The 25,574-nt window shown below is 38.7% G+C and overlaps 2 protein-coding genes across 2 annotated transcripts; one reads left to right on the forward strand and one right to left on the reverse strand.

The window, feature by feature from the left end:
• Window positions 1–1,112: 1,112 nt before the first annotated feature.
• LOC134862699 (polycystin-1-like protein 2) lies at window positions 1,113–13,354 on the reverse strand. The gene is made up of 23 exons (XM_063880717.1): window positions 12,949–13,354; window positions 12,030–12,137; window positions 11,831–11,856; window positions 11,707–11,740; window positions 11,527–11,591; window positions 11,345–11,407; window positions 11,070–11,228; window positions 10,873–10,985; window positions 10,612–10,735; window positions 10,399–10,524; window positions 9,833–10,052; window positions 9,409–9,590; window positions 9,051–9,281; window positions 8,607–8,708; window positions 6,334–6,512; window positions 5,566–5,712; window positions 5,280–5,482; window positions 4,164–4,351; window positions 3,759–3,891; window positions 3,260–3,455; window positions 2,926–3,142; window positions 2,745–2,829; window positions 1,113–2,120 (listed from the first exon to the last, which is right to left on the reverse strand). Exons 1-23 carry the CDS (start codon window positions 13,280–13,282, stop codon window positions 2,074–2,076), a joined length of 3,282 nt encoding a protein of 1,093 aa, XP_063736787.1. The 5' UTR covers window positions 13,283–13,354; the 3' UTR covers window positions 1,113–2,073.
• Window positions 13,355–13,657: 303 nt separating this feature from the next.
• dhodh (dihydroorotate dehydrogenase) lies at window positions 13,658–24,355 on the forward strand. Its single transcript, XM_063882557.1, has 9 exons — window positions 13,658–13,842; window positions 15,067–15,279; window positions 15,372–15,571; window positions 18,927–19,009; window positions 19,287–19,474; window positions 20,213–20,326; window positions 21,973–22,126; window positions 22,242–22,401; window positions 23,342–24,355. The coding sequence occupies exons 1-9, from the start codon at window positions 13,825–13,827 to the stop codon at window positions 23,472–23,474; spliced, it is 1,263 nt and encodes a 420-aa protein (XP_063738627.1). The 5' UTR covers window positions 13,658–13,824; the 3' UTR covers window positions 23,475–24,355.
• The last annotated feature ends 1,219 nt before the right edge of the window (window positions 24,356–25,574 follow it).

Genomic DNA, 25,574 nt, shown 5'->3' on the forward strand with positions numbered 1-25,574 from the left:
CTGGACGTTTGTTAACCTAGAAAGGTCAACCACTTTTCAGACTGTGCTTTGTTGAATAAACAAATCAAGTTAGTTTACATGCCATGCATTTGAAAGGCTCTCTTATCCTTCAAATGCATTCAACCTACCAGAAACCAGAGCTAGATGTTATTAAAGGTGTTTAATATCAATCATTTGGGTTGACTCCCTAACATTATTTTTAGCATGTGTTACATCACAATGCCACCTATCTGATTTGTGGCCCAGTGACAGACTGAGGTTTATGTTTAACCCAGACAGCGAAAAAGGGACTCATGCAACTTTCCATATATACTTTTGTGTTACTCCAGGCTCCTGAAACACATAATAAACTGACAAACGTATCATTGCTATCTCACAATACACAGCAGCATTGATGACGTAATCTCTTCCTTTTTCTCGGTGATGGATTGCATCAGCCAATTATTGTGGCAAGAATGCGGTTGGGCTATTCTGCAGAAACTTGGAAAGAAAAAAGATGGCTCCTGACACAACAGGAGCTGGGAGCTGATGGCGAATAATATAAAGCAAATCATTTTTTATCTGCCAAGGTTATTCCACTGAAAGGATGCATTTTGCGAAAGGGATAATCACAGGCTGGTTTTGTTGTTGAATTATCTCATCACTATTGAAATGATCATTATATAGTTGTAATATTTGCTCTGTGTTCTTTAAGACTTCACAGGCTTCCTGTCCAGTTCAGGGGATCAGAATCAGAAACTGAGGATGGAAGCCCTCAGATGATTGATTAGACTATTTGTGATGGTTTTTGAATAGTTATTGTGAATTATCAGACGGCCATCTTTTGTTTTATTTTGGTGTTTAACATTCAGCATGCTCTACAAGGACACAGATGAGAGTGATAGTAAGGAAAATATTAACTTTCACAACTTGTCAAATGCATTATTTTGGATGTGATAAAATTGCAAGATGTCCATTCAGCAACCAAACGGCACTGTGTGTCAACAGAATGCCTAACGGATGCTGAAGCGCAGTTCATCCAAAGTCTATCAGGAAGGCAAAAACAAATCTTAATCGAAAGTGTTGTTGTGAGTCCGATTATAGTCCCTGATTATTAAATAAATAAAGAGATATAAAGATGATATACATCAGTTTATTCAGTTTCACACATGTAATACCTACACAGTCACATTAATAAATGTCATGTAAATAGATGTAGTTAGATCTGCTACAAAATCATTCGTTTGGAGGACAGACTGAATCACATAGAAAGTCGGCGTATGAGGAGAGCTGCTGACATGCACCTTCAGAACATATTACAGTGAAACGAAGGTGGAAAGAAAAAAGTAATCAATTAATAATCTGTTTCCATATGTCCCACATATTACATAAAGGCACCTTTTCACTCTAATAAAAACCCATCTTAATGCGCGGTCTCACGCGACACGGCAATGACTAGTCAAGTTAACAGCATTTAGGAGTTGCTTAATTCTAAATATGTCTATATGTCCATATTTTCAAAGTAACTTAAAGTGAATGATGTATGCTAACAATAAATATTGGAAGGATTGTTATTATTTCATGCATTAAACGAAAAGGATTCCTTTTTTCCCCCCATGGTAAGCCTATGAAGTATCGTTTACAGAAATAATTTACTAATCAACAGCTCTACTAAACCCCAAATTTACTCAGGTGAACTTGGGTAAGATAACATTTGGTATAGAATATCTCTACATACATTCAATAACTCTAGCGTGGATTTCTATTATAATATTGATGAGTATGTTTTCTTTATTGCTTGGTTGAAGACAGTTTTTCAATAACCTAAAGAGCTCATGATGTCTAGATTTTAAAAATAAACACTATAAAATGCAAGAACAACAGTTATTTATTTACCCATTTACCCTGACTCACTCTTTCAGAAAACTTCCTCATGCACTGGGAACTCTGTACACGTAGAAAACACCAAGATTAATATTTTATCTAGAAAGTATAAACTTCCAAAAAGTGCAAGAGTGTTTAAGAAGTCAGGGTGTCGTGGATCACAGCTGTGCCCATAGAAGAAAACAGCTTCTCTCGCTTTATGCAGCCTCCTCACAGGGTGGGTCTGCCAGAGTAGCGACCACACTTGATTTGTTGCTCTGGAAAATGGAGAGGACAGTAGTAAGACTCTGCACTTTACTGCTCTTTATCTGAAGGAAGGATGCACTGTTACACTGAAGAGAGAGAAGTAAGTTGGGAGGAGCAGAAAACTAAAAGGGTCACAACTTTATATTTTATAAAGCAAATATTATTTTACAGTTTCATATGCGTCATTACATAAGGGCTCTCTGCAGGCATCTCAAATCAATTTAAACAATGAAGGATGATACCTGTGTCTGCTTTATAAATGATCAACAAGTAGTTTGGACTAAATCATTTATGTGAAAATTATATTTAGAGGCTTTTCAAATGCTGCATCCAATTTATACATTGTCAGTTGATAATCCTTCAAAATATTGATTAAACCAGCCTTTAGGATAATGAAAAACAACAGCGATGAAAAGCTACTATACTGGTTACATTTCAGGACTAACCATTGCAGGCATAAGATGAGCACAGACAATATTAAAGACAAAGAAAAGAGCTGGAGTAAACAATATATGAATCATTGTATCTGCAATTTAATCCAGCATTAAGTGCACAATATTTTACATATTAACAGCAAGACATATGTACACTGAACCTGTTCTGGTAACAGATGGTCTGCATAATGTTCATCTTACCTAACTTCAACTGCTCAATTTCCTCAGATTCCTCCACAGCTACAGGTTTCAGCAGCAGGGCAAAAAAGACAGCAATTCCTATCACCTGTAAACAAAGACAAGCCACAAGGAAGCTGAATATCTTAAATAAAGTCATATTAGTGTGATGCTGGAACAAATACAGTTTCCTGTTTTTACCCACCTTGAGAGGCTGCAGTATAAAGATGCTCTGGAAGAGGGAGAGACCCAGAGACATGACCCACTTGATGGACTTATCTTTGCCATATTCCAAGCCGTAGAGCAGGGTGAAGAAAGTGGATATTCCACTGATGGACAGCAACAGGAACCAGCCAAGGAACACACACCACCAGGGCAGCCAAAATGTCGGTGTCTTCTTCCTCTTCTTTACTGGAGGTGGGCTGAGCCAACCAGGAAGAAGAAATGAGATGAAAACACAGAAGATACTCCAGTTAAACAAAATCAGTCATATTTTTAATTTTTGTTTAGATTTCTTTTGTGTCGACAGGATTGCTGACCAGTAGGCCAAGTGGCTGCTGAAGACCATCTCGGCTTTGCGAACCAGCACGTTGGTGATGTTGAGGGTCTGCTGGTATTCCTGTGGACTCGGGAAGTTCCTTTCATCCAGTTTCTCCAGACACATCAGCAGGTGACAGAGACCAGCCAAGAGGAACTTGCTGCAGTAAACCCAGTGAGGGGCACTCTCACTCTCACCTTTGACAGGATTACATAAACACCAGCGTGTGTAGTTATGCATATCTGTGAACTGTATGTCAAGAATCACGTCGGGGTTATGACTTAATGGGCTTAGGACTGAGATAAGATAGGCTGGGAGAGTTGTTCAGAATCTCACTCTGTAGCTTTGGTCTTTTAGTTGGATATATATGGCCTTAAAGGGGTTCTGTTATGCTAACTTTGATGTTCATATTTGTATATTCTGCCTTTATTGTGATTTGTTTACATGCTTTAATGTAATCAGGCTAGCACAAGGGAGTCAATGCAATTTTTTTTAAATACCTTGCATAAGCTGGATGAAATCATGAACCATGTCCAGGGCGTAGCGGAGGTCAGAGGTGGACTCCAGCCTGTGCACCTCTGACATCATGTTCCTCGGACTAATGCTTATCATGGAAATAACTTCCTCTGTTTCCTAGGGATATTCAAGGGATGCACAACACATAGCAAATGCCAAATTTTTCACTGTCTGATCAAAGATATGGAAATTAAGACTATATACTTGGCTGTCAAAGGTCAGTGGAAAAAATGGATGAAAACACTTAACATTTCTTAAGGAGAAAAAATGAAAATTGGCCCTCGAAAATGGGCTTACAAGGTCAGCGATGAGGTGTTGCAATAACAAGCCCCATAAGAAAGATGCTGAAAACACTCACACCCAAAGGCATTTGATAATAGATAACACACCTTCAGAATAGATGGTAAGTTAATAGGGGGGGGTCTGAAGTTCTCCTCAGAGTCTCCTTTTTGAGATTTTGAAATGACGCGGGGCTTGATGCTTCGAAAGATGGTGATGATGAGGATGTTGATTGGAAACATGAGCAGACCACTCTGCACCCCCACCATGAGCTCCTGCCATGTGATTTGCATGGAACCTGTGGTGACAGTGAGCAAGGAGCAACTTAAGAGGTCAGAATCATCAAATCGGCGCATTCGGTTTATGTCTCTCTCCTAAAGTCTGTACGCTACCTCCCCAACACCAAACAGCACATAGATATTGTTAGCAACTAGCTGGTGAATATTGAGGAGCCTTTTGCTCAAGGGTCAGATATTTCCTTCAAAGTCGATGAAGATTTTTTTTTTTTCACTTGACCAAAATCAATTTAGATATTACTCTCATTATTGAAAAAAAACGGTATAAAAACTTGGATAATTAATGAAATCTATTAAAATGCTTGTATTTGACTGTTTACAGTGTTTACAATTTAAGAGAGTTTTACGGTTTTAATTTTCGTTTCAACAGAAGCGGCTGTGAAGGTCATCAGGAAGTTTTCTATTTCCCTCCTACATCAGGACGGAGACGAGCATTTCTATTCGACCAGTGGATTCAACAAGAGAAAGAAGTAACAACTTAAAAATGTAGATCTGCAGATGTAGAAGTGCCAGTAAGTGCAATTTAGACAATAAATCTATCTACTGCTGTGATATTGAGGCACTGTTTTCTGAGAAAGTTTGTATCATAATTTCTCTTCTGGCCTTGTGGTTATGTATGAGTTGTTGTATGCAAAGGAAATGATCTTTTGTAGACTTTTTCTGATTAGTAATGTTGGATTGTTAAAATCAAAGGAATTGAGTGTTGACTTGACTGAATGAATACTTTTGCAATTTTTTCATCTTTGGGCATGGAGGAACGTTAGTATTTTCAACAAAAGGCTGAAGAGTCCCAGAAAGTAATTTCTGTTTAATCAAAGTCAAGTTGGATAGCTTTTTGTTTCTGTCAAGTTGATTCTAAAGTCATCAAATGTGTGACCGGGGTCCACACTTTAATTAATAAGCTATAATAGTCAAGTCTTAGCAATTCACCAAATTCGAAGACAATGGGCGAATCCTCTTTTATAGGGATGTTCCAGAAGGCGATGTTGATGGCCATGGTGCAGAGGAGCAGGCTCATACAGCAGGAAACCCTCTGGGCACGTGTGAACGGACTACGTGATGGAGGGTCCACGACGGACACCCAGATGTGTTCATCCCTGAAGCCTGTTGAGGTTCTAGTCTGGAAAATATTCCTGGAAAAGAAACACAGAAACCCATAATGACACTTCCTCAAGTGTTGAATAGTTTTTATTTTAGCAGTAGAAAGTGAACTGACCTGAAGCTGGTAACTTCGTTGTTCTTCGCAGCATTGAAGGTTTTCTTGGTCATGTTGTCCCCATGGTCATCACTCAGCCAGCAGTGACAAAAGAAGTGAAACACCTGCCGTGTTTGGAGGTCCTGTACGGTTACCTTGTTTATGTACCTTTTTATAAAATGAAAAACATTATATATTTATCCTATGGTTTAATTTATGTGGGAAATGTAAATGTTAAATAATAATTAAGTTCCACTTTGCAAAACAGCAGCATCTGATGGCCGCAAAAAGAGTGATTTTTATATGGTATTGGGCAGTTTGTGTATTTTATTTTGAGGTTTCCATTAACCTCTTACTGTATGCAGTGTATAGTTTCAAAAGCAAGTTGTGTTATGGCCCTCATCATTTCTATTATAGTATTACTATTGCTTATCTACATTACTTCATGTAGATTCAAGGGGTTACTGTTAAAAGCCAGAAAAGTTTCCAGCAGAGAGGCAATAAACACTTCCTGGACACAGATATAGAAAAAAACCTGTTAACGACTTTCCAATGACACCTACCAATTAACCACATGTTCTAGGGAAGAGCTGAATCGATACAATCATAAAAAACAAACAGCTATGACAATATAATGATAAGGTATAACCTAAAATCAAATCAAATAAAGTAAACATCATTTATACTTGTTTGAGCATTGACAAATGCCCTTCAGGTGCGAATACTTTTTTTGTTGTACCATGCACTGATCTTGAGTAAAACTAAGTGTTTTAAATGCTTATGTTGTACCATGATGGACGACCCCCAGAGTTGTCGTGCTGCAGTCTGAGGTTTCGCACTTCGCCCAGAGGGAAGGGTGTTGCCAGCATGAACATATCGACAGCTCCTCTCTCAAACACAGGCTTGTCAGGGTCTGTGAGGACGTGTGTGTCACTCTCGCCATCTGAGCCAGTCAGCTTCACTGTCACCTACAGGACAACACAACAAACGCATTAATCATAGGTTCTCACATCAGTCATCTGAACCAATATTGTGTAAAAGACCACACAAAAGTGTTACCATTTAACCCAATTACTACAGTGTTGAACACTCCACATAACTCCCAACCGTTTGGTAAAGCAAACCATAGATAAGTAACTAAAATGATCAGTACATTTTTCTAGGCTTAATCATTCCAGTACCTTATAAAAGACACAAAATAAGTTTACAGAAATACATCACGGTAAACGTATAATAATGCGGTAGAAGTATGCATTGATTATTAAAAAATGGTTATCCTTGTAATCTTATTTTGATTATTATATGAGCTATTCAACTTTCAGCAGCTATATATATATACTGTATATATATATATGTGTATATATATACAGTGGGGCAAAAAAGTATTTAGTCAGCCACCAATTGTGCAAGTTCTCCCATTTAAAAAGATGAGAAAGGCCTGTAATTTTTATCATAGGTACACCTCAACTATGAGAGACAGAATGAGAAAAAAAATCCAGAAAATCACATTGTAGGATTTTTAAAGAATTTATTTTCAAATGATTGTGGAAAATAAGTATTTGGTCAATAACAAAAGTTCATCTCAATACTTTGTTATTTACCCTTTGTTGGCAATGACAGAGGTCAAACGTTTTCTGTAAGTCTTCACAAGGTTTTCACACACTGTTGCTGGTATTTTGGCCCATTCCTCCATGCAGATCTCCTCTAAAGCAGTGATGTTTTGGGGCTGTCGCTGGGCAACACGGACTTTCAACTCCCTCCAAAGATTTTCTATGGGGTTGAGATCTGGAGACTGGCTAGGCCACTCCAGGACCTTGAAATGCTTCTTGAGAAGCCACTCCTTCGTTGCCCTGGCGGTGTGTTTGGGATCATTGTCATGCTGAAAGACCCAGCCACGCTTCATCTTCAGTGCCCTTGCTGATGGAAGGAGGTTTTCACTCAAAATCTCACGATACATGGCCCCATTCATTCTTTCCTTTACACGGATCAGTCGTCCTGGTCCCTTTGCAGAAAAACAGCCCCAAAGCATGATGTTTCCACCCCCATGCTTCACAGTAGGTATGGTGTTCTTTGGATGCAACTCTGCATTCTTTCTCCTCCAAACACGACGAGTTGAGTTTTTACCAAAAAGTTCTATTTTGGTTTCATCTGACCATATGACATTCTCCGAACCCTCTTCTGGATCATCCAAATGCCCTCTAGCAAACTTCAGACGGGCCTGGACATGTACTGGCTTAAGCAGGGGGACACGTCTTGAACTGCAGGATTTAAGTCCCTGGCGGCGTAGTGTGTTACTGATGGTAGCCTCTGTTACTTTGGTCCCAGCTCTCTGCAGGTCATTCACTAGGTCCCCCCGTGTGGTTCTGGGATTTTTGCTCACCGTTCTTGTGATCATTTTGACCCCACGGGGTGAGATCTTGTGTGGAGCCCCAGATCGAGGGAGATTAGCAGTGGTCTTGTATGTCTTCCATTTTCTAATAATTGCTCCCACAGTTGATTTCTTCACACCAAGCTGCTTACCTATTGCAGATTCAGTTTTCCCAGCCTGGTGCAGGTCTACAATTTAGTCTCTAGTCACCTTTGACAGCTCTTTGGTCTTGGCTATAGTGGAGTTTGAAGTATGACTGTTTGAGGTTGTGGACAGGTGTCTTTTATACTGATAACGAGTTCAAAAAGGTGCCATTAATACAGGTAACGAGTGGAGGACAGAGGAGCCTCTTAAAGAAGAAGTTACAGGTCTGTGAGAGCCAGAAATCTTGCTTGTTTGTAGGTGACCAAATACTTATTTTACCGAGGAATTTATAATTAATTCATTAAAAATCCTACAATGTGATTTCCTGGATTTTTTTTTCTCATTCTGTCTCTCATAGTTGAAGTATACCTATGATGAAAAATTACAGGCCTCTCTCATCTTTTTAAATGGGAGAACTTGCACAATTGGTGGCTGACTAAATACTTTTTTGCCCCACTGTATATACTGTATATATATATATATATATATATATATATATATATATATACAACACCATGACACCATTCTGTCAATCAAAAGTGACTCTTACATTGGCAGTAGTCCCAGCATTCTTACGATGGCCAGTTTGGACACCAATCAGATAATTGTACTGAGCACCGGGGTGGTTGTCTTCCAGCAGAGTCATCTTCCTCTGATATTTCAACAGAAAACATTGTGGTGAATAAATGTGAATGTTTTTGCAGGTGGAATTAATAACATTGCACTCTTTTAAACTAGTGGTGAAAGCACACTTATTCAAGTACTGTTCTTGAATAAAACATTTTTTACATTTTATGCCACTTTATACTTTTATTCCACTACATGTGGATGCCAATACTTTTCACTGCACTACATTTATTTTATTTGATACTTTATAGATTCGCGTATTAATACTAGAAGTAAATCAAATAATAAACTTGTATGATAATGCAGATGGAGAATGATTTTATTGTACTTAAAGGCATGTTTATGAGGGCTGTTAGATGAAACTGACCTTAGAGCGTGACCTGCGGTCAGCATAGCAGGCCCACAGCAGAGTGACCAGGTAGAGACCGAAGAAGGCGCACAGCAGAGCCAGCACCACAAAGTTCTCAGACACAGTGGAAAACAGCTGTGCAGTGCGAGATAAGTCGATGTAGTTTGGCATCACAAAGAAGGAGCTCCCAAAGAGAGTCAGGTGGTTACACAGACACTGTGTTTGCTCAGGAGTGCTTTTGTCCCCTACCTGAGACGAAGAGAGCACATTACTGTGTGATATGCAACTACTGGTGCTATACGAGAACATTGCTCAACATGCATAGGAGAAAGCAATACAAACAAGTCCATCACTCTTTATAATGGTGGAAATGTACCTTGCAACCATCAGTGCTCCATGTCTCCTTCTTTATGTCCCAGTACACACACTTGGCCATAAAAGAGTTGATCCTTAGTTCCAGACCTTGTTCCCAGGAGGAATTAACAAGTTCTGATTCAATATACCAGATTCCAAGAGAATTATTATACATCTCTGGGGTTATCATCCAGCGATAGCCTCCTGTTCCAAAAACCAACCAGTATAACGTCATGACAAGAACCAATTGGAAGAAATCAATCAAATACTTTTTGTGTAGTGTAAGCACATGCCGATCATGCAAACAATGGTAAAATGGAGTCTGTTGCTGTGTGGTATTATACTCACCTGGACCAGATTAGTCCTATTGCTACAGAGTGCTACAGATCTAAAAACTCTATGTGCTTTTTTTAACAGAGACTAGGGCATGCAGCAGAGACAGTTACCTGTTAGGCTCAAGTTGGTTGTGTTACTGAAGTATGTGTCGTTTGGAGGTAACCCTTCAGACAACCTCAGGACCAAGGACACATTGGCATTGGGCTCCACAGTTAAGCAGATAGTCACATCAGGGTCTGTGACGTTGATTTTGGTAAGTACTTTTGTGTTTTTTTCCAAAACAATTGTACTGTTTGTTGGCCTTGAAGCATTTGGATGCGATATAAAGATCTGAACAAACCATGAAAATTAAGTTAATTAGCAAATGAGTTTATTTAGTTTTCATATTGACAATAAAAACAATATCTAGGAGTAAAATACATTGTGTGTTCAGTCACTCTGTCCAACCTAACTAATTAAAACTAATTTTTTTCATGTTCATGTGATGTGACATGTTAATCTTTCTTCTGCCGTAATCAAGAATTGCCCTGACATGCCCTGTGGAGGTATCTTAACGTTTAATTGTGTGCTTGTGATGCACAACATCGTGCAAAAACGACCTTTGTTTGCCACATTAACCCCAAAACATTAGCACTGTGCTACAAATCATAAAACCCACTTTTCATGTTGGCTTTACCTCTATCATATCTGACAGGTTTGACAGCTTTATTTCCGACTTTTTATTACTAAGTAAAAGGCTGCAAACAGTTCCTGAGATTTGGACTGAATCAGATGGATGTGGATTCCTTAAGAATGTAGCCATCTAACAAAGAGAAGAGATCTGATGAAAAGGCTGTATATTACAATGAAAATAAAGACACACGTATGTATGATGATAACACACACAGACCTGAACGGTGATTCTGTCGTATTGTCCAAGTTGACCCTTAAGCGCTGAAAATGAGGGGAGTTTGATGAATATACCATCTTGCTCTGAACCCAACACAGCATTGCCTAGATCTTCAGGTGTGTGACTAAGAGTAGGGAAATAAAATGTTGAATATACAGTCAATTTGTTTATATTTGCAGCTATTTTGATACAGTAAAAAATAATGAAAAGTTGCATATTGATTTGACATAATTAAGCGAGACTATATAAGAAGAGACCTACGTGCTTTGATAGATGGTGCCTTTTGGGTGCCTGAAGATAACTTGCTTTTGGTATTTTAAACCCACCAGCTCCGATACTATGCGAAAGATCTCAAAGACGTCCTCAAACAAAGACTGGAGAGAAAAAATGCATCATCATCTGACTGTAAGAGCAAGAATACCGACTCAATGTCCATGGTTGCCTCATACAGTACTTACAGTAGGGTTTGGGTTGTCCTCGATGTCACATTTGTTGATTGAGAGAAAAAGGATGCCAGAGCTGCATTTGATTATTTTAATGATAGTGTCATTGTCTGGCAAAAAAGAGTCATCGAGCAGCTTTGTAGCGCCAAGCAACAAATACCGAATGAAATTGTCCTGTTATAGGAAAATTAGACAATCAATGAATGTGCCATGATAGCAGAAAAAGGATGAATCTTGCCACAAGAATAATGCAATATTTTCCACAGGCTTTCCAAAGTGAAGGTACACACCCTGTTGTCTTGTGTGGGCTCATCTACTGTTGTTTCCATTCGCCGTAGTTCTTCTTCTGCTGCCTGTCTCAGAAAAACAGCACTTGTGAACTTTAAGGTACAATTACATAACTATTAGTATTCAAAGGTTTTCATGATTCAAAGGTAAAACAGTCTTTGTGAAATAATGACGCATCTCTTACCACGAGAAGTTTATCAATATTTGCAACAGACGATAGCATGTCAGATAAGCTACTCCTTTTGGGTCCTACAAAAGAATGTTTGGGAAGTAGAGAAAAATAGAGATGCAGGTAGACAAGCTCAGTCTTATGTTCCCTACTAAGTTAATGGAAATTATGGGTTACATCATGTTTCAAACTTACGCAATCTGGTTGCATGTCTTGAAACCATTGTGCTCTGGAAAGAAGACATGAACAAAACTAACATTTGAGAATTGAGTTTTCATTTTAATTTGGCTTCTTGTACACTGTGAACATTATTTCTTACCTTTGTGTTTGAGGCAGACAACTCATCTTAAAAACAAGAATGACACTTGTAAAAGACAGCCTATTGCACTTTTTTTTAAAACTGTAATAAAGCTTCATTCAGTTGATATGTAAGAAAAGTAAGGCAAGGAAAGACAAGTAAAGGAAAAGGTAAGGAAGGACGGAGTTAAAGCAGTGATAGGGAGGCTGTTGTTGCATACTGTGCGTGCAGAGAAATCCTCGTCTGTGGTTGCAGTCGGGTGATAAGATGAGCTGAAAAGGATCGAACTTTATGTAGGTACAGTTTTCCTTTGAAACTTCAGCGTTTCCTGTTTTGGAAAAAAGTTGGGTGTACATAATCACACACAGAGGAAAACCCTTGGCAAAGCTGAATTTTTGGGACATTGCTAAGAGAAACGATTGTGTGATCCTAAACCGAGAGAAGAAAATCCGATTGGTCTGAACCTTTTGACTAAACAAAAGTTAAATATCTATTAAATCCAGAGTGCAGAGTGGGTCTTAAATTTCTTGTTTTTTATAACCAACAATCAAAAACACATTACTTTTAATTACAGGTTACGCTTGACAAATACCTCAATATATTAATGTAAAATACATATTAATTAACTTTCCAAATTTTGTCCATCAATTTTCTGCTGATAGACATTTTAGACTGTGATCTTTATCACTAAAAATATTTGCTCTTTCAGGATACAATTATGTAACATAATAATGAATGAGAACTAATAAGAAAGTGAGGTTAACATATTACTTGTCCAGACGGCTTTAAAGGATATAAAAAATACATAGGCCTAATTAAAAAAACAATGTGCCGCCAACATCTTGAAATATTTTGTCACGCTTTGTGCCTTCATTAAAGTATTTCAAAAGTCTTACATTAAGGGTTCATTTATTATGTCAATACATTTTGCTCATATGTGCGCTTTTTGTCATTAAAAATGTTGAGTTACATTTTAGACACATGGCCTTTGATAATTAATACAATATTTAACTATCAAACACTTTGCATGTAACCTGTGACAGGAGATCTCAAACAGACATGAGCGAAAAACACTATGAACTATTTAAAAAAAAAAATACACCAACAAAAGAAATGCAGCGTGTGTGGACGTTACTCACTTAAGGTGGGTTCCTGGTGCTGACCTTGGACCCCCTCCCCCAGCCACCAGGTGAAGTTGCTGATGTTTCCCTCTCTGGTGATGTTCTTCAGGAACATTTTGATTGGGATGTTCATCACCTTTAAGAGATCCCCTCCTCGGATTGCACAGCTGCTCCTGGCTTGGGACCAGGTTTCAGATCCCCTAACAAACTCAAAACAGACATTTCTGAAAACAAATTGACATTGCGCAGGGAGGTCGTTGCCTGTAAAGGCAGAGGCATCAGAGTTTTCTGGTAAACATAAAAATCCAACTGAAAGACAAAAAAAGACAGATGTTTGCAGTAAGGAGCCCATAGTTATTATAATGTACAGAGCTAAATCATGCTGAAGGAGCTGTGGATGGAACTGAGCAAGATCCCTTCCGTCTTTCACATGGAAATGAGAGAGCTTTCTCCAGAAAAACCCTGCATATGTTCTCAATATATTAGGAAAATCACCAAAGACACTCAAACAAGATGCAAAGTGAAGTTTGCGATACCTGAGGTCACAATCTGAACCTCCCATTCTGACATAGGGCTCATTTAACTTTTGATTTGCTCTTCACATGAAAAACATACTGTAAATTATTATCAAATGTAATGTAATGATAATTTCTTAAAAAGAAAAGTATTTTTTCTTACATGAAATCACCTTTACAACTGAAAAAGCACCTCACTCCATGAAAAGCACCTACACTTGACCAACATCTCTGCCCCGCTTTTCACACACTCCACTCATTGGTGGAAATACTACTGACGGAAATATCGCGAGAGTATGTGAAGGACGCTGAAACCGCGTGTGTTTGTGTAACATGTTAAGAAATGCATTCCCTTTAATGCAATGACAGAACTGCGTCCATGGCGGGACATATGAAGGTAATTCCACAGACGATCTATCATCGGACATTTTGTAGGATAATCAGATAATTGGAAACGTCTTAACGAAACTTGATGTGACAGTTTCCTGTTGCTCGCTCGGTTGCTCCGCCTAAATGTAACGTTAACCAGGACACACTTCAAGTTAGCTTGGATTTTTTTGCATACTGAAACACATGCTGTGGGGGTGTTTTGCCCTTTGAAAACGACGTGGACGGTCATTGTAAGTCAGTGTAGAAAACTGCATAAAGACAGATGTTCAGGGTTATGATTTTACGACTAAGCAACTCTTACTGAGACTAAAGTCATAGCCCCTTCAAATTGTAGCCAACCCCTTAGATCTGATTACAATATATCAACATAGGCGGATGTAAGTACATTCACTTAAGTACTGTACTTATTATACTTACTATACATTTGGGCCACTCTAACCCATATTATTATTTAGTTGTATGCTACTTTATGAGCTACAGAATATAGACACATGGAAGTCATGGAAGATTTATAAAGAAATTCAATTTAATGTTCAATCAAAGACACATATCTATTTTCTTTAAAATGTTAATTTAAAATGGTTGTTAACTGATGGGTTCTACTCAAGTGTAGTACTACAATTCAGCATTGATTTGTAAATATTAAATCACATGACATGGTACTTAGACTGGTAGAGTAACTGCTACCTTTGTGTTACAATTTCCATATATATTTTAGTGGCTTATGTAAGTATTGCCTAGGTAACAAGCGTTAATTGGCAGCTATGCATGAAGAAGCATTCTGTTAGTGAGCCTCTGGTTAACTCGCCAAGTAACATAACCAGTGTCAAGTAGTCTTTAAAGCAGCCATAAAGAACACAAGAGCTGGACATCTCCTAAAGTATTTGTCAGAGATAAAAAACAAAGCTAATACTAAGTGAATATTACATATACATTTGCCATGTGGCCAGAAACACAACCCCAAATGCATGATTATGTTAATTTGTAACGGTTGGATGGACAGATAAGCAAAGTTTACTATATCAAATAAATTGGTAATGATATGTCAACATTGTGTCTACAACTCCAATAGACAAAACACTGTTCACAACACAGGGTATTGTGGAAGCTGTGTCACTGCAAACATGTTTTCATTAAACTATTAGCAGCGTATCCACAGTAATTAGAGTCTGAGAGGATTCCTTTTGAAGGCACAGTCTTATGTTTTAATTTTTGATGCTCTTCTCAACAGAAGCAGTTTAAGGACGCAGTGAAGATCATCAGCTCGGGTAGCATTCTGTTTGCCTCCTACCTCACTGCAGTGGGAGATGAGCGTTTCTATGCCAATCAGCTGATGCCCCTGCTGCAAAAGTGTGTGGGGGCAGAGACGGCGCATGTGTTGGCAGTGAAGTTGATCGGTCTTGGGCTGGTTCCTCTGAACCGCTACCAGGACCCTGCATCATTGGTAAACATATAACCTTATTTTCTGTTTGCATTATTGTCCATTGATCCAAGAAACTGTTATACTTATTTCCGTTTGTTTTTATGTATCTTCAGGAAGTGAAAGTCCTGGGTTTAAAGTTCAAAAACCCAATTGGGATTGCGGCGGGCTTCGATAAGCACGGAGAGGCCGTCGATGGGTTGTACAAGGTCGGATTTGGCTTTGTCGAAGTGGGCACAATCACTCCCAAACCTCAGGAGGGTAACCCAAAACCACGCGTGTTTCGACTAACTACAGACCAGGCAATAATTAACAGGTATGTTTTCTAAATGCTAAGGGCCAAAGGGATCGCCATTATGAGGGTATGTTCATCTGAATAATTAATAAACAAACAAAGATAATTACATATAGGGCAATATGCTTGAAGTTAATGTTGCTAGATTTATCAGATATTTTGACCAAATCAATTTATTAGGCGCTACATAGAATTTGCGTTATGCCATTGGTGGATCATGTAGATGCTAATTTTTATGTTGCCATGTTTTATTGTAGAAATTCAATATTTAGGATGATGCGCTTATTTAGTCTAAAGTATGAAGTCCTGAAAAATCATTCAGAATCAGAACAGGGACAGTCGCTGGTACCGACACAACCACTAGATCTGACAGTGTCGAAGCAACATCAAACCAGAACTGTGTTACCGGTGGACAATCCCACATCATATGTAGGAATGTTCCTGGAGACTTTAAAGTACAAAAGGAGCACAAGGGAGAGTGTCAGTTTCATGTAGAAAAGTTTGCGAGGGGTTAAATAAGTTCTATGTATGAAATGGAACCTAGGGCGGTGTCATTGTATAAGTCTTTAAGGTAATGGATGCCACTTTTGCTCCAGTGTGATGAAGAGATAGGTCTCCCTCCAATCAGTAGCCCTTTGTTGTTAAACAGAGGGGAAAGAGTATGCCATTTACAGGATATCTTACATTCCTTTTCTACCAAGCGCCACGTTCGAATCACATTTGAAACTAAGGGACCAAAGCGTAACATGGTTTGCTGGTCAGAAACATTAGAAAACACGACATCTCCCAAACTCCATGGTCGTACCATTTTTTCTTCCAACTTGCGCCAAGATACTGGGGTGTCAGGATCACACCACGTAACAATAGGGCGGAGCACAAATGACCAAAAGTAATACTTCAAATTAGGTACAGCTAAACCACCATCCCCTCTACTCCTCTGCAAGGTGGAAAGTTTCAGTCTAGGACGTATTTTGTTCCAGATAAATTGGGAAACGTCAGAGTGGAGTTTCTTCCAATAATTTGTGGGAGGGCAAAGTGGAATCATTGAGCTAATAAAATTAATTCTAGGTAAGATATTCATCTTAACAATAGCGGTCCAGGCCTGTAGAGAGGCAGGTAGGATAGCCCACCTATCCATATCATTCTTCAGGGTTTTATGCATTTCCAAAAAGTTATGAGTTGTAATGCAATGCAAAGAAGGGAAAATCTTAATTCCAAGATATTGAAAGTGCTGGACAACAGGGACATCAGCGGGGAAAGGCAGTGTTTTCGCTGAGTCATTAAGAGGCAAAAGAGCAGATTTGGACCAGTTGATCTTAAATCCAGAGTGAGAGCCAAACTCCTCACAAATTGATAATAAATTTGGTATTGACTGAATAGGATTTTCCATAAAGACTAAGACATCGTCTGCAAAAAGAGCTACTTTATGTTTCGTTTGAAGAATCGAAATGGGGTTTATGGAGGTAGACTGTCGTATCATTTGAGCCAGGGGTTCGAGCGAAAGGGCAAAGAGTGAAGGGCTCAAACGGCAGCCCTGTCGTGATGACCTAGTCACAGGGAATGGAACGGAAAACAACTGCCCAGTTAGAACTTGTGCAGTGGGGTTAGAGTACAAGACCTGAATCATATGGACAAACCCTTTCCCAAACCCCATAGTTTCCAGTACAGACCACAAAAAGGACCACTCCAGCCTATCAAAGGCCTTCATGGCATCAAGCGACAGCACAGCTTGTGGGACTTTTGCATCTTTTGCAGTATCAATTATGTGAAGAAGTCGCCTAACATTGTCAGAGGCAAGTCTGGACTTGATAAATCCCGTCTGATCACAATGAACTAAAAATGGCATAAACTTTTCAATACGCCGCGCAATTAGCTTTGCGTAGATTTTGAGGTCCGCATTTAACAAACTCAGGGGTCTGTAACTAGCACAGTCTGTGGGGTTTTTGTCTTTCTTTAGGGGCAAATATATAGGGCTGTATTGACATCTCTTGACGCTTTGATCATGTCTAGAAGTAAAGGGCCTAATTTCTCCCAGAACAACCGATAAGACTCTGGAATTTCTATTATTTTCACCCACAATATTCAGTTGAGTGACACCCTACTTTTTTGTAGAATGTCACAGATTTATTTTAGTTGTATAACATAGGGTAATTCACTGTACTGTTCTTTTATATATCCCTCAGTATGCTCAGAGAGATGATGATGCCTACATGTTGCTATTGAAGTGTTCACATTGATACAGCTGTGAATAGGAGTTCATGGGTTTACCACTTTTCCTTTTCAAATGTAATTAGCAACACTGACTTTAATAAGCTCAATTAAGCAAATCTCTATGTGACAGCTCTTTCCTGCATTTGTTTTTATTCCTGTCATTTATACACGCTAACATTGGAAATGTATATTCATGAGTTATTGCATCACACAATTCACCACTGAATTCAAGCTTTGCTCATGGATTTTGAAAAATCTGATCTAAATGATTCCGTATTTAACATACATTTCTTATGTGATGGTGAGAGTATAAAGTTCACCTGATTGAATTCCTTTGAAAGGATGACCTTGTTACATATAATTTATACAGCTGTACAATATTGACACAATATACTCTTGGGAGAGTGCCTTCACTCTTGTGTGCACATGTAATGCAAAGACAAATATAATAATCCCTCAGACAAATTACAATACACCATTCATATACACTGCCCGGCCACAAAAAAGGTCACACTCTAATATTCGTTGGACCGCCTTTAGCTTTGATTACGGCAAGCATTCGTTGTGGCATCGTTTCCACAAGCTTCTGCAATGTCACAACATTTATTCTTTGCACATCCCAAAGATTCTCAATCGGGTTCAGGTCTGGACTCTGTGGTGGCAAATCCACGTGTGAAAAGGATGTCTCATGCTCCCTGAACCACTCTTTCACAATTTGAGCCCCGATGGATCCTGGCATGGTCATCTTGGAACATGCCCGTGCCATCAGGGAAGAAAAAATCCATTGATGGAATAACCTGGTCATTCAGTATATTCAGGTAGTCAGCTGACCTCTTTCTTTGGGCACGTTGCTGAACCTAGACCAGACCAACTGCAGCAGACACAGATCATAGCACTGCCCCCACAGGCTTGTGACCTTTTTTTAGGCCGGGCAGTGTGCGTATCATGCAGATACCAACAAATCAGGGCAAACCTTCCTGGAAGTTTCTCCATATAATTATGTGCATGTTGTGAAACAAGTTTGTATCTTATAACACAATGAGAAATAATTTTACACACCCTTTGGTTATTATTATTTGTGATGAAAAATAACTTATTATTGATATCTGTAAGGTGATATTTGAGTAGTTTTTAATGTGTGCTGTATGTGTGTGCTTCTCACCAGGTATGGATTCAACAGCTGTGGTTTGGCAGAAGCGCAACAGAGGCTCAAGGCCAGAGGCGACACACAGCAACAGCAAAGTAAAGGTCAGCAAGCTCTTTAGTCTTTAAATGTGTGATTTGCCATCAGTTTTATTACTACAACCTGGTGAAATCTGTCCTGTTCTATTTTTGGTGTTCATTTATATTTTAACTTTTCACGTTACAAATGAAGCCATATACTAAATCGGGTATAATCAAATACACTATTTTCTCCTATTTGAATGATATACCTATTGATAATTTGTCTGCGGATGCAGCCTTTGTTTGTGATTGCCTCAACCTTCCTGTGTGTTTGCATATGTGGGTGTGTCTGTGTTTATAGCTGGCTTTCCCCTTGGCATCAACCTGGGGAAAAACAAGGTGTCGCGTGACGCAGGAGCAGATTACTTGGAGGGGGTGAGGGTGCTGGGCCCGCTGGCTGACTACCTGGTGGTCAACGTCAGCAGTCCTAATACGCCGGGTCTCAGGGATCTACAGGGGAAGGAAGAGCTCCGCCAACTTCTACAAACGGTGGGACTGTCCAAATGTTTACTTACTTGCTGGGTTTTAATCCTGCACTGACAAAAATATAAATTACATTTTATCAGCTGAGCCTTTCCCCTCGAAAAAATAAAGTTATCATCTTATCAAATGGCTTTTACTAATCAACAATCATCACCAAACTAATTATTTTTAGCAGTAAACACAACATTAACAATATCATCTTTTAAGCAGCAAAACTAGTTTGCAAAAAATCATGGAGTTAAACTAGTCCAACTAGCCTTTGCCCCTCATAAAATAAGACAAATCTCTACAAAGAAATACTCAATACAGGGAACATATGAATACAACTTGGACTTGTTTTTTGTTTTATCTGATCAGCTTATACCATATGATGTATGATGGTTTAAAGAGTAACTTAACACTTCATTCGTATTTTTGTATTTTCCAATGGGCAAACTAAAAAGCGTTGGGTTTCAAAATATGATAAGAACAGCTTTTTGAACAGGATTCATATTCATTAATTCAACCCTATCGTGGTCAGGGTTTGGAAGCAATGTTTAGAATTTTTAATTGGGGGTGTTTAAGCTTACATGTAAAGTTGTTCATAAGGAAACTATTTGGTATATTTGTTGTTTAGACCATCCTACATCAATTCTTATACTGATTTTTTAAGGCTTTCAGCACAGTTCACAATGTTTCTTGTTTTCTACACTAGCTTTCAGCCCTGTTACCTGATATACTCACATTCTCATACGTTCTGCTCAGGTGTTGAAGCAGCGCGATGCCCTGCAGGGAGAACATAAACCCCCGGTCCTGGTGAAGATCGCTCCTGACCTCACTGCCCAGGACAAACAAGACATTGCTGATGTTGTCACTGAGGTTTGACACTTATGAATGATTGATTTATTTTATTTGTAAAAAAAACTCATATGAAGTCGCTACACATATTAGGAATCATATATAAAAATTATACCCGGAACAATACTTTAAACTTTGCATGTACTTCCATGAAATAACATCCTGAATAGGTGGTTTAATAAAAACATGTCTTTCTGAGATGACAGTACTGACAACGTGAGTTAACTACTGTAAATCACATGCTCTTATGCAAACCGCACCCACCCTACGCCAGGTTGCAGTCACCTTCTGTTTTAAATGGAAGCTTGTTTTCTGGGAAATTAGATGTTTTATTAATTAAATCTGCCCATTAGCTGTAGAAATGGTTATACACTTTATTTGAACTGCCTCTTTCAAAGCAAAGTTACACAGTGCTCAGCAAGCTGAATACATTTAAATATTTCAAAATGCAAAACATAAGCAAATAAAGTGCAGAAAATCAAATTGAATAAATTAATTGAAATTAATTGAAATAATATTCATATATACACTGCCCGGCCCCAAAAAAAAGTCACACACTCTAATCTTCGTTGGACCGCCTTTAGCTTTGATTACGGCACGCATTTGCTGTGGCAACAAGCTTCTGCAATGTCACAACATTTATTTCTGTCTTGCATTCATTTTTGGCCAATATCTTGTATTGATGACGGGAGATTCGGACCACTGCGCTAAGTCTTCTCCAGCACATCCCAAAGATTCTCAATCGGGTTCAGGTCTGGACTCTGTGGTGGCAAATCCATGTGTGAAAATGATGTCTCATGATCCCTGAACCACTCTTTCACAATTTGAGCCCGATGGATCCTGGCATTGTCATCTTGGAACATGCCCGTGCCATCAAGGAAGAAAAAATCCATTGATGGAATAACCTGGTCCTTCAGTATATTCAGGTAGTCAGCTGACCTCTTTCTTTGGGCACATAACGTTGCTGAACCTAGACCAGACCAACTGCAGCAGCCCCAGATCATAGCACTGCCTCCACAGGCTTGTGACCTTTTTTTTAGGCTGGGCTGTGTATATATATATATATACACAGTCACGGAAAAAGTTAAGAGATCACTTCAGCATTATCATTTTCTCTTGTTTTATTATTTATAGGTATGTCTTATAGTTAAATTATTATTATTATTTTTATCGTATTCCATGAACTACTGACAAATTTTCTCTGCGCTGGAATTCAACAAATACTGGAATGGCTGCCATAGATGTAGAGATAAAGATTTAAGAAAACATGTTTTTAAGTAGAGCATTTTAGCAGATGCTCAGCTAAACTTGTTTCACTGCGACCAGGGACATTTATTTAATATATTTTTCATTTTGCACAACAATCTTATGATAAATAATATCCTATACTTGCTTAACTGCAGCATCACTAGAACACATGTTTACATTTAAAAGCATACCGCTGCTTTCTGCTTTCTTAGTGAGTGGGGTGTTTTTTGTGCTCATTTGAAAAGCCTTAATGCAACAAATATGGAGGGAACAGAAAGCTACATTTGAGCTGCTCTCTCTTGTTGTCTCAGTTAATTTCACATTAATGGTCTTTCTCCTAATTGCCTGCATACACACATACTGTATGTTACTCACTTCCTGTTGTTCCCTTTTTTGTTTTTTTTCTCCTCTGTATGCAGCTTGGAGTAGATGGTTTAATGGTGTCTAACACTACAGTGTCCAGACCGGAGACGCTTCAGGACTCACACAAGTCGGAGACGGGTGGGCTGAGTGGCCACCCTCTCAAAGACCTCTCTACCACCACAGTGAGAGAGATGTACCACCTCACTAAAGGTGTGTTTCTTACACGCCAACATTTTCTGTATATATGTATTTGTAGATTTAGCTAAATCACCTCAGTATGGCGAGTGCAAATAAAATACACTTTTTTTTCCTCCTCCTTTTGTAGGTAAAGTACTAATTATTGGAATCGGTGGTGTGGCCAGTGGGCAGGATGCTATGGATAAGATCCGTGCTGGTGCATCACTGGTTCAGCTTTACACAGCTTTGACCTACCAGGGTCCGCCTGTAGTTACGAAGATAAAAAGGGAATTGGAGCATCTTCTGAAGTGAGTGAATGAAATGGTATTTCTTTCATGAATTCTGGGGAAATCATTTAATAATAGTTTAAGCTTTTGAGAGTGGTTCCTTTAAATATTCAAACGGTTATTCTGGGGTATTACAGCATTGGTCTTATTGAAGTGGACAGGGCCACAAATACAAGCAATCAGACAACTTGACAAACCACTAGGTTGTCCAAAATAATTGTATAAAGTGAAAAGGAATGGTAATATTAATTATACCAGAATGTTCCTGTTAGAAAAAGTCATTACACTTCAAAAAATGATTTCTTGGTTCAACTTCAAGCTATTGTAGATGTAGTTCAGTCAAACAACTCGCATGTTTCACTAATATGTTTATAAGAAGCAATAAATAGTTTGAGTTTGGCGTCTAGGCCCGGCCCTCATCACTCCACATATTTACATAGAACATTGAGTGATGATTAGATAACTAACCCCCCAAGCCTACAGGTGGAAGCTGGAGTGGTGGTGTGTTCATGTTGGCGAGCTTCGCCAACATGAACACAGCAGTAGCGAGGTGAATGCATTAGCAGCGTGTAAGCAGCAGCAGTAGCAGCAGCAGCATTAGCGAGGCAGAGGTAGGCAGATCTGACAGCTTAAATAGAGCGCCAGATTTAGGAGACGTTTGGTTGCAAGCGTGGCGAGGGGCATTATGTGCGAGTGCATCATTTGTGCTCGAGTTGACTGCCTGAACTAGCTCGCAGGTTTCCTCCCCATTTGTTGTACCTGCTCACAGTTTCTGATTTATTATGGATACTTATAAATTACCTTTGGATTTGCATCCATTACATTAAAAGTTTCCTGAGTGGTACTTGAAATTAATAGCTTTTATTTGCTATAATATTGTGATTTTCTATCATTTAATTGTAGAAAAATATACATTTCATTCTCCAAACCAATATATTCTCATCTTTTTTTTTTTTTAAAGGGAACAAGGGTTCAGCAGTGTATCGGAAGCAGTTGGAGCAGATCACAGGGGAGCAGATGAGTCATCTAATAAGCAGGGCATGCTGAAAGAGATGGTAAATGCTAACACACTAATTGCTACACAGCACCTGTAGCTGCCATCATCTAATCAGGCAACATGATCCTGAACTTTTCCTGAACTTTGGTGAATGCTGAGGATTGTCTGTCCGTCCACGTGATCTCAAGGATGAGATATGGGCTGAACTGGGAGCTGTTGAAACCATATTTTAGGTATTTGTGTCGAGAAAATTCTGAATGCACCTAGTCTCACCTTTACTTGAACATATAAACAACGTCGTTATTCAAATCTTTTATGTTTTATAAGGAAACTGAGGTTTGTTTCTGTTTGTTACACGTTGATCATTTGTTACAGTGTAACAGCAGTAAGTGTTTCTCAAATGCATTGTGACTCCAAAGTGCTTAAACTCTTCAAACAAATATCATCACATTTTTTACAGACATTGTACAAACTAAAATCTAGTTTATAAAGAAGATATCTAATCTGATGTTAAATAGATAAAGCAGCAAAACGTGATCGTTATCATGCATTTTAGAAATTGTTTTGCGCTCATATGATCTAAATTTAAATCTGGCACGTTTAAAAATGGATTGTTTGTGAATGAATGGCAGTGTGTCATGTGCTTGGCAACAGATCTACATTTCACTTGATTTCCCTGATAAAACTTCAAATAAAAAATGTTTGTTCCAGTGTGAGATATCAACAACTGGAATCAAACTGTTGTAGGATGATGATAACAAACATAATAATAATCTGTGTCCCGACCAAATGGCAATACATTTAACTGCTATTATATAACTGTATTTTGACACATCTTAAACATGATTGTCTGATTAAAAAATAAGAATTAAATGCTCCCCATAATATATAACCCTGCAATAGCTTGTGTAGAGTATCCTGTTTCGTCTGTTTAGAATGAAATAAAAAATGATTGGTTTATTGTCCATCTAAAACAGACTTGCTATCACTACATTTTCCAGTTATTTGATTCAGGCTGTTTGAACCATCTTTTCATACGGCAGTCAGGCTGCTGTTATGAAGGTTTAATTGTGGGAGGAACTACAGATATCTTTTATTGAGAGAAATGTTGTTTGCCTGATGAGAATTTCATCAACTGACCCCTCCTCGTTATCTCCAGCAGGAGGAAACAGTCCATTGTCAATGATTCAAAAGCTGTTTAGCCTTGAAATACCAAGTGGAATTGCCATGTTCCTGACAGCAGTAGAAAAATACCTTCAAGTCTTTAAAGGCTGAACTCTCTCTCCCGGATGCTGTTATTTGGTGTGGACAATGTGGCGTAAAGGCCTCTCAAAACTAGCGGGTGCTGCTTCTTTTATTGATATCCTTGGGTTTTTCCTACCTCATCGCCACAGATAGCCTTTCCCACTTGATAATCCCAGAATAAGCGTTAGATATAGCCAGTGATGTTGGCAGGCCTATGAGGGTCAGCTGTGAGAAGCCAGGCACATCCTTCATCCTCCTCCCTGAGGCCAAACACAGACAGGCTCATATGTATGTGATGTCACCAGTGAGGAAAGGTAATGCTTGATGCTTGTTCTATCAGTCCAAATTCCAGAAGTGAAACACATTTCAGAAAATTTAAGCCAGCAAATGTGTCTATCCACACTATTGGTGCTCGTTGCTCCACTGAAGGCAACATTATTTTGTCCACCACTTTCTTTCAAACTAAATATCTTAACTTGATGACTTGGCATGAAATGTGTTACAGATATTGAAGTGTGTTTTTTTTATATTGAAATGGATATCGGAAATAACTTGTTGAGTTACGTAAACACTGAATCCTCTTCTTAGTCAGTATACAGCGCTTTCATTGGTGGAACTTAAGCAGACCCATTCATATATATAAATAAAACATGAGTACCAAAGCATGTTAAAAGAATGAATTAGGCAACCCCTCAAACAGTCACATAACAACCTGGAATTTCTTCAGACTTCTCTTATAGAGCAAAATGCAAAACTGTTGAGGAGTTTAGTGAAAGCCAGGCACAGCCTGCCACCCATCTGGCACAGTTTCCTCTGTGAATTGTGTCAATGGCAGCATTGGAGGACGCTCGTAGAGTCGACACAGTGAATAAAGACGATGTAGGAAAATTCTCCAGAGTAAACCTGCATTACATTGCCAAAGACTTTAAATGGATACACTCCTTCAAACCAC

Source organism: Eleginops maclovinus, chromosome 4, assembly GCF_036324505.1.
Source record: "Eleginops maclovinus isolate JMC-PN-2008 ecotype Puerto Natales chromosome 4, JC_Emac_rtc_rv5, whole genome shotgun sequence".
Taxonomy (NCBI): domain Eukaryota; kingdom Metazoa; phylum Chordata; class Actinopteri; order Perciformes; family Eleginopidae; genus Eleginops; species Eleginops maclovinus.

Excerpts from the sequence above, each read along its gene's own strand:
- LOC134862699 (XM_063880717.1), bottom strand. The coding sequence starts at position 13,282 with ATGGGCTCCTTACTGCAAACATCTGTCTTTTTTTGTCTTTCAGTTGGA. Across the intron at positions 11,857-12,029 it reads AGGATTTCTCTGCACGCACA|ATGAGTTGTCTGCCTCAAAC; the intron begins GTATGCAACAAC and ends CTTGTTTTTAAG. Across the intron at positions 2,830-2,925 it reads TTATACTGCAGCCTCTCAAG|GTGATAGGAATTGCTGTCTT; the intron begins GTGGGTAAAAAC and ends CTTTGTTTACAG.
- dhodh (XM_063882557.1), top strand. Across the intron at positions 15,280-15,371 it reads ACCAGGACCCTGCATCATTG|GAAGTGAAAGTCCTGGGTTT; the intron begins GTAAACATATAA and ends ATGTATCTTCAG. Across the intron at positions 19,475-20,212 it reads TCCGCCAACTTCTACAAACG|GTGTTGAAGCAGCGCGATGC; the intron begins GTGGGACTGTCC and ends CGTTCTGCTCAG.